Source organism: Zingiber officinale, chromosome 1B (assembly GCF_018446385.1).
Source record: "Zingiber officinale cultivar Zhangliang chromosome 1B, Zo_v1.1, whole genome shotgun sequence".
NCBI classification, from domain to species: Eukaryota; Viridiplantae; Streptophyta; class Magnoliopsida; order Zingiberales; family Zingiberaceae; genus Zingiber; species Zingiber officinale.
Window position 1 is genome coordinate 159,370,868 of NC_055986.1, and position 16,670 is coordinate 159,387,537.

General features: G+C 34.1%; 1 protein-coding gene across 1 annotated transcript; it reads right to left on the reverse strand.

Moving 5' to 3' along the window:
* Positions 1-2,954: 2,954 nt before the first annotated feature.
* On the reverse strand, positions 2,955-5,449 carry LOC121986263 (F-box only protein 13-like). Its single transcript, XM_042540134.1, has 2 exons — positions 5,098-5,449; positions 2,955-4,393 (listed from the first exon to the last, which is right to left on the reverse strand). Exon 2 carries the CDS (start codon positions 4,391-4,393, stop codon positions 3,155-3,157), a length of 1,239 nt encoding a protein of 412 aa, XP_042396068.1. The 5' UTR covers positions 5,098-5,449; the 3' UTR covers positions 2,955-3,154.
* Between the last annotated feature and the right edge of the window lie 11,221 nt (positions 5,450-16,670).

The window sequence follows — 16,670 nt, forward strand, 5'->3', positions numbered from 1 at the left end:
AGCCTCATAAACGAAGTTGTGATTTCATGTCAATTGACACTACTGTTTTATGATGCTGAATTTTTAAATCATCACCACTGACATGGTGCTGGAATTTATATTCCAGTACTACAAAAGAAAGTTTAACACCACTGTGGTGATGCTGGAATATAATGCTCAGCACCACTGTATTACAGTTTGGAACTATTGTACATCTTTCAGGTTTTAAAAATTCCAACACCAAGTTGTAAAAAACAAAAAATACTACTAAAAAGTTGGAGAACCCTATCATCATATAATATCTCATATAAATAAACTAATCATTTGCAATAAGATGATTGTATTTACCGCGTCAACTTTATAAAAACCTCAACTACATAGAAATGGACGATAAAAGAATCCTAGAATAATCTTTTCTATTATAAGCTACATAAATAAACAAATAAACAAGAACGATATCCGATATAATACATACATGAGATAATCTTGAATAGAATCGATAAGAAAATATCAAATACCTTAATCAGTTTTCTTCGAAGAACACTGACTCTTCAAAGTTCTAGCTGCGCTGAAGTTTTTGATTATCTTGTAGGGTTTAATCTTCCCCACAGTATTTATACTCTGTTGAAATTCCACCGGAATATGTGTTTTGTGAGAGAACGGAGCTCAATGTTACTTCATGTATCCGAACAAAAAAAAAGAATTATTTTTTTTTAAATTGTGGCACGGATAAATGTGATCAACTGCTGGTGGGAAGGGTAAAATAAGAATGCGATGTACTATTTGTGCAAGATAAAAATTAGGTGCGTTATTGGGCATTTAGAAACTTTAGATGCGTTCTGAGAAATTACCCTAGTTTTTATGTTTGACAAACGGGTTAGGTAAACTCTATTTAATGAGCAAAATTAAGTGGTAAGGATGAGACAGATCAAGCTTAATTGGATCTGGCTTGAAGTTGTTGAAAGTTTCAATAATATAAATACGTAGGTGGGAATGTTGGAGAATAATTCATTAAATTTTATTCATATAGGATACGTGCAGCTAGTCCATTCGGTTGAAAGTATTATAAGTATCGGTAAATTTTATTGGCTAGAATATGGCCCGTTAGAAAATGAATTACAATGTATACTATCTTAAATTGTAATTAATTATGAATATAAAGAGAGATAATTTTACTTGAATATTCTTAATAATAATTTTTTAACCGGTCAGATTTTAATCATTTAGTATTGTCCTATAAGTATTGCATAAGAGAATTAATATACTTTGTTTATGGGCAGAACCCTAGAAAATGATTACACACACTTATTATTGGTTTTTGGCATTGATGATCACTGCAAAAACTAATGCATAATGAAAGCTAATAATAAAAGGCATTTTTAAAGTCAATGTGTCACTAGTACAACCCTAAGGAATCCATAAGTAGCCACCCCTCTACGTCCACCCTTCTCAGCCATAGCAAATAAATTGTCTAATTGTTCTCATAGATAACCGTAGCAAGACTAAGGAATCCTTCCTTTCTTTAGAAAGCTTATAGTGGACTTCCATGACCTAAGGATTATATAAGATGGATATTTGTCAATTTTGGTGTCGTGTGGTGTATCATTGAGTTCCACTTTGGCCTTATGATCATTGTATTTTATAGCCTTGGTGGCGAATGTTAGGCATTTGCATTTGATATCTAACTAATAGCTAACTTGCTCAACATAAAAAGAATGAAATAAAAAAGAAAAAAAAAACAGCAATCTAGAATGCTAAAAGGGTTAACATCCATTTGTTGAAACAAATTTGAGCAAATAATAGCAGGAAAATAAAAGGATGTGATGAGAAAAACAAATGTCGAAGGAAAGAAGAATCTGCAAGAAGAAAAGAAATGTTTGATCAGAGACATAAGCGAGGAAGAAAGGTTACCATGTGATGTGCTAGTGTGAGAGAAAAGATAGATGCGAACAGATTTTATTTTTTCTTTTTAAAGAAAAAAGTGGTGATAGAATAGATCGCCAGAGGCTGTGAAATGGTGTTAAAAGTATAATTAATAATGAGTTTAATATACATGCTATAAGGCCCTGTTTACTTCTGTGAAATGGTGTTAAAAGTATAATTAATAATGAGTTTAATATACATGCTATAAGACCCTGTTTACTTCTGTGAAATGGTGTTAAAAGTATAATTAATAATGAGTTTAATATACATGCTATAAGACCCTGTTTACTTCTGTGAAATGGTGTTAAAAGTATAATTAATAATGAGTTTAATATACTATACATGCTACAAGGCCCTGTTTACCGTACCAACAATGACCGAACACAAAATTTACTGATGTTTAACTCGTCACACTTTGAGTATGCATTCTGCATATTTTAGCAGCAAAAGTATGGTACGTTCAAAGTTTAGAATCTTCAAAGCAATTTATAACCTGTACCAAGACCATCACTTGGTCTGATCCATAGCTGTTTATACTTGCAATAGTTCTGCTCAAAACAATTGATATGGCAAATACAAAATGCTTGTACTGTAAACCGAAGAGGTGAAGTATATCAGCATTTAAGAAGCAAAACTTTAGCAGAGCATGCTTAGCATCTACAAGCGAAGGTCATTTTCAGGACCATCCTTGCACTTGCAAAAGCTATCTACAGCAAAACAAGGTATTGCTAAAGCAGGATCACTAGGCTCTCCAATAACCATTGCTTTCTCAGAATCAGACCCCACTAGGGTTCTTCATGTGGTTCTCCATGCCCATTAGAATAATGTATACAATTGAAAATAATTGGAATTTCCAGGATGTTGCAAGAATCAAGTATCCACCTAGCTTAGAGAAATTACACAGAGCAGACTCAGTCTACAGATTGATTCTTCTTAGTCACTTTAAAAGAGTATCTGATAGTGCTTCACAGGATAACATAAAGCCTCCAAAGCAGGCGAGGCTCTTTTCTTTTGAAGGGGAAACCAAACCATGGAGATTCACAGGGTAAAGGTTGAACTAAGAGATTCCCTGTAACAGGAACCAGCCTTTCCATGGGCAAAAGAAGATGGATTCAAATGCACCATAATGAAAAATATACAGTGGATGCATGGCCTAAGATCAGCACACAACAACAAACAATTTGCAAATCTTAGAATCAAGAAATCAAATCGATAGAAATAGCCATTGAAAAAAAAAAACAATCATCTGCAGTCAGACAGTAGCTTCCACTCTTGGCTCGAACGAGATGGCAGACATGAACTCCCTGGGTTTCCCGTTCACATTACATCTTGGCAACTCTACCCACTCCTCGTCTTCCATGCTGAACATTATGTATCTGCTGCTTTCGCTCGAACTGGCACATATGAAGATCACATCCTGGTATGAGGTGCAGTTTATGTCCATCTTCTGCCCGTGGAACTCATGTGACATTGCCGGCGGCATGGCGGCTACTTGCTTCCACGATTTGTCTTCCTTGGAGAACTTCCAGACCCTCAGGCTCGCAGTTTCCAGGAATTCAGACATGACGACAACTAGCATCTCTCCCTTGCAACCAACCACATCTATTGAGTACTCAAAGTAGATCGGCAGAATTCTAGGGTACTCGAAGAATGTTTTCTGAGTTAGATTACAAGCCACAACAGTTCCGGTCTCGCTGAGGAAATATACAACCTGTTCGCTGTTTTCTGTGATGAGGACGGATGAGTATTGTTTAGAGGGGCTCCTCTGCATGTTTGTGGCAACCACATCTCCTGCTTTACTGAGGAAGTAGAAAATCTCTTCTCCCATAATTTGAGACTCTGAGGAACTATCAGCTTTCTCAAGCAATGTGATTTCATCTTCCCACGTAGACCTCGCTGAATCAAAGACTCTGCAGACAAGGTTTGGTGGTTTCCCCAAGACTAGTACAATCTTGAAGAAAGTTGGCTTGGTTGAAGAAGAATACATGGCAATGGCGTGTAAAGTATGGCTCTCACTACCTTGGCCGGCTGGCGGCGGGAGCTCACGGCAGGATCCTGTTAGAAGATTGCACACGAAGAATCCACCAGAGCCAGTGCGGTAGCACACCAGGCCACCAGATGCAGCCACAGGAATGGCCTTGCGATTGTGGCCTTTTGGGTTGCAAGTACGATGAGTGAAGCTCTTCCAGTTCCTTTCGCTGGTATCGTAAACAACCAGGTCTTCGAATTCATGATCGACCATAAGAAACCATGGTTCTCTGGAAGGTATTTGAGAGCATGCGATATGAAATGTCTCAGAAGTGGCAACAGATCTCCATCGCTTGCACACCGAACCAAGACGAAAGAGGCTTGAAGCAGGAAGCCAGGAGAGAACTCTCTCAAGTAGATCTTCGTTCAGCTCATCTAATAAGAAAGGAATCGTATGAGTTGCTTCGTTTGCTTTTCTCTTCCTGTTTTTTCCGGCTACGATATCCACCATCTTTTGTTCCATCTACAAGGAGATAAAAGGTAAGAAATTTATAAAGCAAGAAAAAAAGACTATTGAAATTCTGGATGAGAAAAAATTGAGCAAAAATAAACACTCAAAAGTCATGGTTAATCACAAGAAGAAAATTTACAGAGTGGAGCAAGAACAGGATAACCAGATGCAATTGCAATGCCTAATCATTTGAGGGGGAAAAAATGAAATTATATGTTATAGAAAAAAAAAACTTCATCAATCCCAACACTCTCTTCAAATAAACGGTATAATCGACTAAGGAGTACGAAGAACCACCGAAGTTATACTGGCAAGAACATAAGAACCAAAGATTGAAGTCTTCTATCTGCCTGGTTTTTCTTACTACTCATCACAAACAGAAAAAAAAAACAAGATGAAAGAAATCAATACTGTTTTAGACCCACTTGACTATGCCCTTTGTTACCACAAATTCCACGAGCACCAGAAACCCTAACGCATGAATCATCCAAAATCACAACTTTTCTAAACCGCTTTCCGATTTTTCGTAGCAAAAAGCAAGAAAAGTCGAGAGAGAGAGAAAAATCCAAAAGAATACTCTCTTTCCACAGCTATTTGCTAGCAAAATCGCGTCTTTCTCACATCTCCGGCAACAATAGAAACCCTAAGAACCGCACGCAATCCATGTAGACGGCTAAATCAGAGAAGCAGTAGAGGGGAGGGGAAAGAAGACGCACCTTTGCCTCAGCGATACAACCACGGACGGTTTCAGGGATGCGGATAAAGAAACAAAGATGGAAGGGGCGAAGGTCGTGGGCTCCTCTTCTCCGGCTTTTGTAATGGATTTGGGGAGGGAGGAAGGGGAGAGATGAGAGGAAACTTCGTGTGGAGCTCTTTTTGTTTCGCGTTGACAGCCGGGAGAAGGGAAGAGACCGAGGGAGGAAGGAAGGTGGGGCTGTGGATGCTGCTGCTACGTTGGGGCGAGTGCGTGCCGGTGTTGGAGCTTGGAAAACAGATAAATAGAAGCGAGCCGAAAGGCTCGAATACCCAAAGCTTCTCGCTTTTGGCAGAGAAGCGCATGTGACCCGCTGCTGCCACCCTGCCCACAAACATTAATTCAACAAGAATCCAAAGTCAAGATCAAGTTTTTCTGAATTACCATTTCTAAAAATTGAAATTTTAACGCCGAGAGAAAATTGCAAAGACTAGATGAAGAAAAAAAATAAAAAAGAATTGACCTTTGTAAAGCAAAAGGCGTCCCAAGAAGACAACACGACGTCTAGATACGATACGCAATACCTCGTGACGACTCCTCTTCCTCTCCTCGCTGAGGGAATCTCCATGCTCTTTGGTTCTCTCTCCTCTGTATCTGGGGGTTGCAGCATCATTAGTCGCTTTTGCTTTACACAAGTCAAATGGGGGACATGGGCAGCTCTGTGAGAGAGAGATAGAAGAAACCAATAGTAAAATGTGGCAACTAAGAGGGAGAGAGAGAGAGACAAGGTGGGTGGGAGAAGGTAAAGCCGTCAATTCCGATGACTTTACCTGTAGACTGTAGGAGCGCCTTTGTGTGTGTTTGTTTTTGAGGTCAGGGAGGCCGTTGAATAATAAACTTCAGTCTCTTCTTGCATCGATCGCAGCTCTACTTCTGCGGATGTTTGGAGAGGGATACATCTGATCATGGTTCGAAAATGACTATTTGATGCCTTAGAATCGTGGATTTAGATAGGTCTTTAATCTTAATTGTCCAAAATAATTACCACTCATTATTTATGATTCATAACGGTTCAATTCATAATTTATTATAATTCAAAATTATTATATTAAAAAAAATAAAAATTATTTTTAAAAAGAACTTGCACATATTTAAGTTATCTACATATCCTCTTAGAATATAGAGGAATCAAAGTTTACGTAATTCTTTTACATTTTTACCATTTTACATTGTCATTCACTTCTATTTTCCGTTCTTGTTGTATTCATTCATTCAATATCAAAATCTTCAATTTATCATTTGAAAGTTATATTTCTTGGATTCTTTTCTTAGCTCTGTACAATCGTCCAGTAATGCTTCGGGTTCCAATGAGTCAGTAGATAGAGTTGATCGTCGTTCATCTAATATGTTGCTGTCAACACTGAACGTCTGCTCCATAGCAACAGTTGGCATTGGACAAGTTAAAAAATTTTTGACGATCACGAAGAGTACGGGAAAGCTTTGAGCCTTCTATGACCACCACTTTAAGATATCAAAATTTTCGTTATCTGCTTATTAAAATCAAAATAAGTCGTAAAATAATTCTCAAGTTCCTGTGTGGAACTTGAGGATCCTCGTAGACGTTTCATCTGTTCTTTTAATAAAAATTATATTTTTATAAATTTTAAATTACTACTAATAGTTTGTTGTATTTCAAAAATATTAATTTGTGTTCCATATTTTGCATAATATTAATTATAAATATCATAAAAATAAATTCTAACATTATATAATATTAAATTTAGGAACTAAAGTAAATACAATTAAATAAATTTTAGGAATAAAATAAAAATATTTTTTCCATTTAACTTTTATAGCTAAGATACAAGAAGATAAAGATTCATTATTAATATGTTTATTTAAAACTAATACTATATTAGAAAAGTTTTCTAAAACTAATTAAGTGGGATAATAAATATCGAAAAATTTTCGGTTGCATCATTAAATACTTTTAAAATTTCACAAATACTACTACAAATATTCCATTATTGTGAAAATAAATATATATTAGTATTAATATTTTATGCAAAAAATAAATATAATAATTCTTTATATTGAAATGAATCTTGTAATAATTGGTATGTTGAATTCCAATGTGTTGGTACGGAAATTTTTTAGGTTTCATTCCATTAGTTTGACAAAATCTACTATTGTTTTATTATAAATGGATGACATTATAAATAAGAAATTATAATTCTAATTGGTTTAATATAATTTTCTGAAATTTTTAATTCATCTTGAATACATAAATTTAAAATATGGCATACATAATAAATATGAAAAAATAAACCATCAATAATAAATTGACAAACAAATTTTAGATCATATATATAAACGGTATTAGAACTAGCATTATCTAATCATATTGAAAATATTTTATGATTTAATCCATATTCTTCTAAAATTAAACATAATAAGCATTATGTGATTTATCAAAAACTCTATAATCTAACAATTTTTTTTGGAGGCTCTAAGGGTACGTTTGGTTGGGGGTTATTCTTGATAACCTTAATTATCTATCCAAGGTTATCAACAAAAATACTGTTTGATTTAGGTAATCGATGATTCTCGAGTAATGTTTCATGCCCGACACGTCAATAAAAGGGGTATGCAACTAGGAATCGAAAAATCTCGGGAAACTGAGATTTTTCTTGATTCCGGGGTTAACGAATTTTTTTTATCTAAAATATCCTCGGATAAGAGAAAAATGTGAAAAAAAAAGAAAAAAACGTAAAGAAAAAAATGGAAAATATATAAAAAAAATTAAAAACGTAAAAAAATAAAAAACCATAAAAAATTAAAAAAAAATAAAAAATTTGTTTAAAAACTTTAAAAAATTAAAAAAATAGAAAAAACATAAAAAAAAATTAAAAATTAGGAAAAATGTAAAAAAAAAAATACTACAAAAAGTTAAAAAACCATAAAAAAAATTAAAAAAACAAAAAAAAAACACGTAAAAAATAAATAAATAAAAAGTAAAAAAATAAAAAAAGTAAAAAAAAAGTAAAAAAAAAATTAGAAATAAAAAAAGTAAAAAAAATCTTTAAAAGTAAAAAAAAACTTTAAATAAATGAAAAACAAACAAACAAAATAAAAAAATATATAAAAATAAAGAAAAACATGGAAAAGAAAAAGTAAAAAAAAATAGAGTTTAAATAATAATAATAATAATAATAATAATAATATTATTATTATTATTATTATTATTATTATTATGTATAGTTGGTTTTGTTACTAAGGGTAATATAGTAAAATATTAAACTAGGTTATTCATTAAAACCTTCAAACAAATAAGTTTTTGTTGCGTTACCTACATTGAACCAACCAATATTTGGTTATGTTTTATTACTTATAACCAAGGTTATACATGATAACTTGAACCAAACGAACCCTAAGAGTTATCGATCCAATGGCAAGTCACACTCATATACAAATGTGTTTACCAATAATCACTCCAAATATCGAAACATCGAGAAACTTTATTATCTAATTTACTAAATTCATCAATTAAATTATTTTTTCTTGTTTTACTAATTTTTTAATTGTACGAGTCAATGTAGTCCTAAGAACACATTTAGCACATGGATTAAGAGATTGTTAATCAGGTTTACCGACGAAATATACCGACGGAATCTGATTCTGTTGGTATATTTTAATATTACCGACGGATTCAACTTCCGTCGGTAATATTCTGGTATTACCGACGGAAATTTGAATTCCGTCGGTATTTTTAGAAATTACCGACGGAAATATAATTTCCGTTGGTATTATTTTTCAACGGAATTAAATTTCCGTCGATAAAATGATAAAAACTATTTATTATCGGGAAAACAATAGAATTACCGACGGAATTTAATTTCCGTCGGAGATTACCGACGGAAATTAGATTCCGTCGGAGCTTACCGACGGAAATTAGATTCCGTCGGTAATTCTGAAAAATAATCTCGGGAAACAATAGGATTACCGACGGAATCTAATTTCCGTCGGTAATCTCCGACGGAATCTAATTTCCGTCGGTAATCTCCGACGGAAAGTAGCTTCCGTCGGTAATCGCCGATGGAAATTAGATTCCGTCGGTAATTCCGAAAATAAAATTAGGGCACTGACCCTTCTCATCTCGCGTGCTCGTCTTTCTCCTCTTCCGCGATTCCGGCACGATCTCTCCTCTCCGATGATCTTCAGGTAAGTTCACTCCTTCTCGAGCCATTTTCTCCCCTTCCCAACCCCCGTCGGCCGCCAGCACGTAGCTGGTAGCTTTGTCGGCGGTGAGCACACGGCTTGCGGCTTTTTCGGCTGCCAGCACGTGGCTGGTAGCTTTGCCGGCTGCTAGCACGAAGCTGTCGGCTTTGCCGGCCGCCAGCACGAAGCTAGGGGCTTTGCCAGCAGCCAGCAAGTGGCCGACTGCTGTGCCGGCCACTAGCAAGCAGTCGATGGCTGTGCCGACCGCTAGCCAGCCGTAGATGGCTATGTCGCCGCTAGCAAGTAGTTGATGGTTGTGTCGTTCGCTAGCAAGGGCCGATAGCTGTGCCGACCACTAGCAAGCTGCTGTGTCATCTGCTAGCAAGTGGCCTGCGGCTGTGCCGACCACCAGCAAGTGACCACGCGATTATGTCGGGCGCCAGCAAGCGGTCGACGGCTGTGTTGGCCTCTAGCAAGTGGTCAGCGACTGTGTCGGAAGGTTTGATCAATCGATCACGGTGGATATGCCTAATGTAACTAGAAGATTGAGGATACTATAGTTCTGTTAGTAGAAATGCATGTCTAATTTTATGAGATTGTTCTTTTTATGTTTGAGATTTTATTTCTTGGTTGTTAATATTAATTATCGTTACTACATCTTCTGATGCAGCCGAAATCCAAACTAGGTATAGGTAGTAATCGAACATAGTTAGCTATAAGCTGACACTATCCTCTGGAATAATTTTAAATTCAAAAGCTAACAAATTATTTTATTGGGAGAATGATAAAGTGAAACTATTCTTACAAATAGATGAAGGTCGAACGAAGCAAAAGAGGTACAACATTGAATATGCAACGAATTTTACAAATGTGATAGCAAAGGGCTTATTCAACAATAAATCCTTTGCTATCATATCTGCAAAATTTATTGCATATTCAATGTTGTACCTCTTTCGCTTCATTCTACATTCATCTCTTTGTAAAAATATCTTCACCTTATCCTTCTCCCAACGGAATAATCTAGTAGCTTTTGAATCTAAAATTGTTTCAGAGAATAGTGTCAGCTTATAACTAACTATAATAGGCTCATCAATTTCCAAGACTTCCAAATCATCTGAGATCTTAGAGACAGGGCCCGTCCAAGTTCTTCTTCTACAAGAGACTCAAGACTCTGATAAGGTTTGTGCAACTACAACTTACCATTTTTGTTTATCACTTATAAAACATGCAAACTATATTTATTCTATGTTGATATTAATTATAATATGCTCACCTCTACTTGTATTACATTTTCTCAGGAACAATTCGTTACCACCAATAGATATTCAAAATATGATCTAGGTATCTTTTTTTGTTGACATATAAAATTAGTCAAACATTATACTTTTTTAGTGCATAACTTTCACTTACTTTCTTGTATATTTGATGAGTGTCATTGTAACAGTTTCTAGAGAAAGTCTTTACCAGAGTATTGGAGGGATCATCCTTTTGTAAGTAGTATTTCCCACTCAGTTATAATTATTAACATTCTTCTTTGTTTATTTGTGTATTTTTGAGAGATCTAATCATGAATAGTTAAGGCATGCATCATATTTTTTTTTGAGGTTTCAACATTTCATTATAGCATTACAAAAAATATTTATTCTGTTTTGATATTTTAATTTGCACATTTCTAAATATTATATTATTATATGTTTCAGGAGTTCCTATTAACATATTGATTATCACTGTCATCATCATCTGCTCATTTCTATTCAGGTATCAAAATTAGTTATACATAAATTACTATAAAAATTTTATCGTATTCATAAATCTGATTATATTCTATTGTATTTTACTTTCTGTAGGATTTTCTATTGTATGTGGATGTATTATATGAAGTATTTTCTATCATGGTATGTATTTAAATATCTGATTCTGTAAATTTGGATTTAGATATAAATATTTAGATAGTTTGGTTTGTTTCTATTTTTGTGATTTATTTAGATTTTATTTGGTGTAGATGATGTGAGTGTTTCTATTTATATTAGCTTGTTTGTATGGATGTTATAGTTTATTTATGTTTGTATGGATTGTATGAAATAAATGTATGAATTATTAGGATGTATGAAATGTATTTGTAAGTGTGGATATGATTGTTTGTATGTGATTGTATGGATATGATTGTTTGTATGTATACAATGTCATTATCTGTGATGGTTTACTATATATATGGATTGTAAACATGGTAAAAAAGGAATATAATTTTTGTCTTTATATTTTTTTTATTTTTCCGACGGAATACCGACGGAATTGGTATTCCGTCGGTAATTATCGTAAATTATTTATCGACGGAAACAGTTTTCCCGTCGGTAAAACACCGACGGAAACAACATTTCCGTCGGTAAACGCTACCATCGGAAGCACTGTTTCCGGCATGATTTACCGACGGAACATTATTTCCGTCGGTATATTTTGCTACGGAACTATAAATTCCGTTGGTAAATACCGACGGAATTGAAATTCCGTTGGTAAATACCGATGGAATTGAAATTCCGTCGGTATACCCGTTTCCGACCTATTTCCTTCCGACAACTAAATTTTCGTCGTAATTCCGTCACTAAACTACTATACCGACGGAATTACGATGGAAAATTCCGTCGGCAATCCTGTTTTTTTTGTAGTGGTTTACAAAAATCTTCAAATGTACATTTAGATCCAAAACTAAAAGAAAGATGTTTTATGGAAACAAATTTAGATAATGATTCTCTTAATTTATTATCCGAATATAAAAATAAATTGGAATTAGTACTACCACTAGTTGAAGAAAATATTGATAATTGTGTTTGAAAACGGTCGAGTCCATATTCCGTTAGATACTTCATTTATACATGTCGTTTCAATGACCCATAGCCGCCGTCGACTTAGAATTTGTAGGAAGCATTGCAATGTTTACATTTTGCACGCATTTCTCCCGACAGAAGAGTAACCTTCTCAAAATGTTTAGTGAAAATATAAGACTTTAGAGGAGGAATTTCCCGAACCTTAGAAGTAATTACATAGATACTTCCTTGTGTGTCAGGTGTTGGATTCAAAAGGTGCTCGATCTCATCATCAGTGGATTGAATATTGGGGTCCTCCTCCCGTGAATTTACTATTTTCTTTCCCTTCTAAGCTCGAGATGATGCACCTCCACGTTCTTCTTCCATTGTAATTGAAAATTGAAAATTAAGTGCGTAGAAATGAAGATGAAAACATATAGAGAATACGAAATTGAGATTAAGAGTAGAGAAGATGTGTGTGAAAATGATGAAATAAGCTCTCTATTTGTAGAGTTTGGATAGTAACAAACACTAAATCATAGTCATTGATCAAAAAACAGTCAAATGATCTTAACTGTTGAAAAAAATATCCAAAAAAAATCCCCCACTCCTCTCTCAACGGCTGGAAACTGCCGGTTAACCGATAGTTCCAGTGACTAGGAATCGCCGGTTAACCAGCAATTCCAGTGACTAGGAACTGCCGGCTAACGATAAAAAAAATCTGTTGAACCGACGGGCGAACCAGCAGTTTTGCACTTAAGGAATCGGAACAAACCTGGCAACTTGCCGGGCCGGTTTCGATTCCGATTTAGCCCGGTGAACCGGGTCAATAGGCAATTGACCCGTTGACCTGGTTATGGACCCGACTCGAGCTGGACCCGGGGTCGGGTCTAGAGAGGGACAATGATCTTTTATTGTGAGACCAATTTAATATTTTAAACACAAGTTTCAATCTCATTATACATTTTGAAAATGGACAGAATTTTAATCTCATAAATACTTGAGATGTTTGAACGATCGATGATACCCAAACAACATTTCAATCTACAAAAAAAACTTTAATACTCTAGTCCAGTTAATTGTTCATTCTTTGAGAAGGCATGCACTAGGCTTTTGGTACCATTTTTTTTTTTTAACTTTGAACAAGAAAATCTACCAATTAGAGCATGCCAAAACAAAAAGGGCCATCATAATTGTTAAGGTTGTGTTTATACTTGTACACTCGTTCAAATTCTCAAATTCCCTATCAACACTCATTTATTGTTTTTTATAAAAAAATAATCTAAAATTAAATTCTAATTCATTTTTAAAGACTAAATTTGTACCCCTCAAAACTGTCAAAATAAAAACTTAAATAGTAGCAAAGAGAAAGAGAATTTGGTCTCCGTTGTTTATGTTGTCATGAGAAACTAACAATTTTCTAATAAATTATTGTCGATAGATTTGGAAGAATTGTGTATTTTAGTTATTTATAATCTCTCACTCTTCCCATCTTAAGTTCCCCATCAATAGACAAAAATCCTCTCATTTATTTTTTTTAAATAATCTAAAATAAAATCCCAACTTACAATCATAAAATCACTAATTTGTACCACTTCAAACTGCCATATTCAAAAGCTTAAAGTAGCACCAAGAAGAAAATACGATTGTTGTTTATGTTGTCTAACCGACACTAATAATCTTCTTAAAGACTATTGTCAATAGTTTTAGAAGAGTCATATCTATTTGTGAGTATTTTATCCTAAAGGTTTAATTATTTGTAGTTGGTGGCGGAGGAAAATTCTGATTGTACTGGACGGTCATCTAAGTTTGCTGTTATCTGATTTATTATTATTTTAATTATTTATAGTCATTTTTTCTCCTCCCTTTTGCTTAACTAATTTTTGAACTGTGCATAAATGGTTCAATCCTTAACTACGGTGCAGCAGAAGAGTGTCAAGTTATCACTTAGATATCTATGATTCGATTCTCAGCTACGACGTATTTGTATAAATTTTTGACCAATGGAAAACTCTCATAGGGCCGAAATGTCACCCTATGGTAATACAAAAGTAGAATTTACCATCCTAGCAGCCCCAACATTGGTTGAACCGTCGCTCTAGATTTAATAGTATCTGATTCATCATTTTAATTTTCAAATCATGCCCATAGTTTGTATTTGCTTATTCAAGGCCACCCCTATCTAATGATAATACCCATCATATACAACTTCTTCACCCTAAATAGTAGGTCTCATTAACTTCATATTACTTCCCTAACTAATCTTGTAAATGTAAGTTGGAACACCCAAAGCTATGATTTTTTTTTCCCACCAAGCTGTGTGAAAACTCTAGCAATTAAAAAAAAAAATGATAATCTCAGTTAGCCTCATTGACTATCTCTGAGGTGACCTGCCCGGTCCCACGGAAGTTTCCCACCGGCCACCAGGATAAATCGGAAAGTACACGCGACGGCCAGCCCAGAAGTCCAGCATCCTTTGATTACACTCCCCATTTAGAGGAAAAATTCCTGTAAATAAGATAGCATAAAACTCTAGCAATTAAGTCATCATTTTCATCGGTCATAATTTTCTTATCCCCATAATCTTACTTTATTATGCATAAAAAAAGCTATGGCCTTCTATTCATTTTTCTTGTTCCTCGTACGTCCATAGGAGTTTTTGCAAAATCTCCTTGATAGCCATTCAGCAATTTTTGATATAAGATAATAAAAAATATCATCCTTGTTTTGTGAAAATAGCCATCAAAGAGTTTTTTTTAAAACTCCTTAATGATTTTTTTAAATCGATATAAATCTTCTCGATGACTTTTACAAGTTGTTTTGCTATACAATCAATAGAAAACTGATCAATAGAGTCCTAAAAGAATTCTCGTTCTTTTAAAGAAGAAAGAACCATCAGTTGGATTATTTATCCTCTTAGTTTCTTTGTATAGGTTGTTTTTGATATAGAAGGCATCAATAGATTCGAGCAATATTCTAAATCCTTTTAGGTGAATAGCTGTTTCAAGGAGGTTTTCTCAAAATCTCCATGTTGATTGTGCAATGATTGTTTTATATTCAAATTATAGTTAAAACATTGATGATGTGGTAAAAAAAATTACCGTCGAGTTGGATATCGAGGTCGACATTCTGATGAAAATGGAGATTGCCTTCACCACGGTGCCATAAATAGTACAATGAAAAGAGAGAGAGAGAGAGCCAAAAAAAAAAAACAAAAAAGAGAGATTGTGCCGTCGATATTTATATGCTTAAGAGAAGAAAGAAACATGTGAAAATCATAAAAAAGTGAGGGTTATTATGAAGGTATGTGAATGCCATAAATTTGAAGCTATCTTCAATATCCAATGAATCAAGTGAGCATATCCAAAGTGTAAGATGAATATATCTTATCAATGTTAGATGAATATATTTTACCAACGTAATGTATATAACTCTTTGATTTGTTCAAATGTATTTAACTTTAATGTTGAATGTATCTACTCACCCTATAAATAGGGAATTGTAAATATCATTTTGGCCAAAGGTAACAAGGATTCTCTCTTTTCCCTCTCCTCATGTCTTCTCTCTAGTGGTTATTCTGTTGCTTTTATAATATGTTATTAGCACGAGACTCTGACAAAGAAAGAAGGTTGTTATTGGGAGAAGAAAGCTAGAGTCCCTAATATTCAAAAGTATTACTTTGGTTGGTAAACAATAATATATTTTATATCATTCTTATTTTATTTATTAGATTTACCAAATCTCAAAAAAAAAAAAAATGGAGTTTCCTAAAAGTGAACTCTCCATTAATGATGACAAAACATGTCTTGTAGATAGTGCGTCACACACTATTCTTAGGATAAGAAATTCCTTATCTCTTTGGTAATAAATGATACAAGTGTACATATTATATGTGCATGGTAGTATAAAAATGATTGAAGGTTCTGGAAGAGTTAGCATCCTTTTATCCAAAGAAATAAAATTTTTATCGATTACGTTTTATATTCCCCTAAATCCCAAAGAAATATATTGAGTTTTAAAGATATTCGTCGAAATGGATATCACGTCGAGACTGCAGATGAAGATAATACAAAATATTTATACATTACAAATATTATCTTCGGTATGAAAATTATATTAGAAAAATTAACCACGGTATCATCTGGGTTATACTATACAAATATATGTATCATTGAAGTATATGCCCTTGCAAACTAGAAGTTTCTTGAGCAAAATAATTTCACGACATGACATGATCGATTGGGGCATCCTGGATCTATAATGATGCGACGAATCATTAAAAGTTCATGTGGGCATTCATTGAAAAATCAGAAATTTTTTCTTTCTAATGAAATTTCATACGCTGCTTGCTTACAAGGGAAGTTAATAATAAGGTCATCAATAACTAAGATTAAGTCAGAGTCCTTAATGTTTTTAGAACGAATTCAAGGCGATATATATAGGCCCATACATCCACCTTGTGGAACATTCAGATATTTTATGATATTAATTAACGGATCAATAAGATGGTCACAAGTGTGTTTATTATTGATTTGTAATCAAGCATTTACAAGGTTGCTTGCACAAATTATTCGAT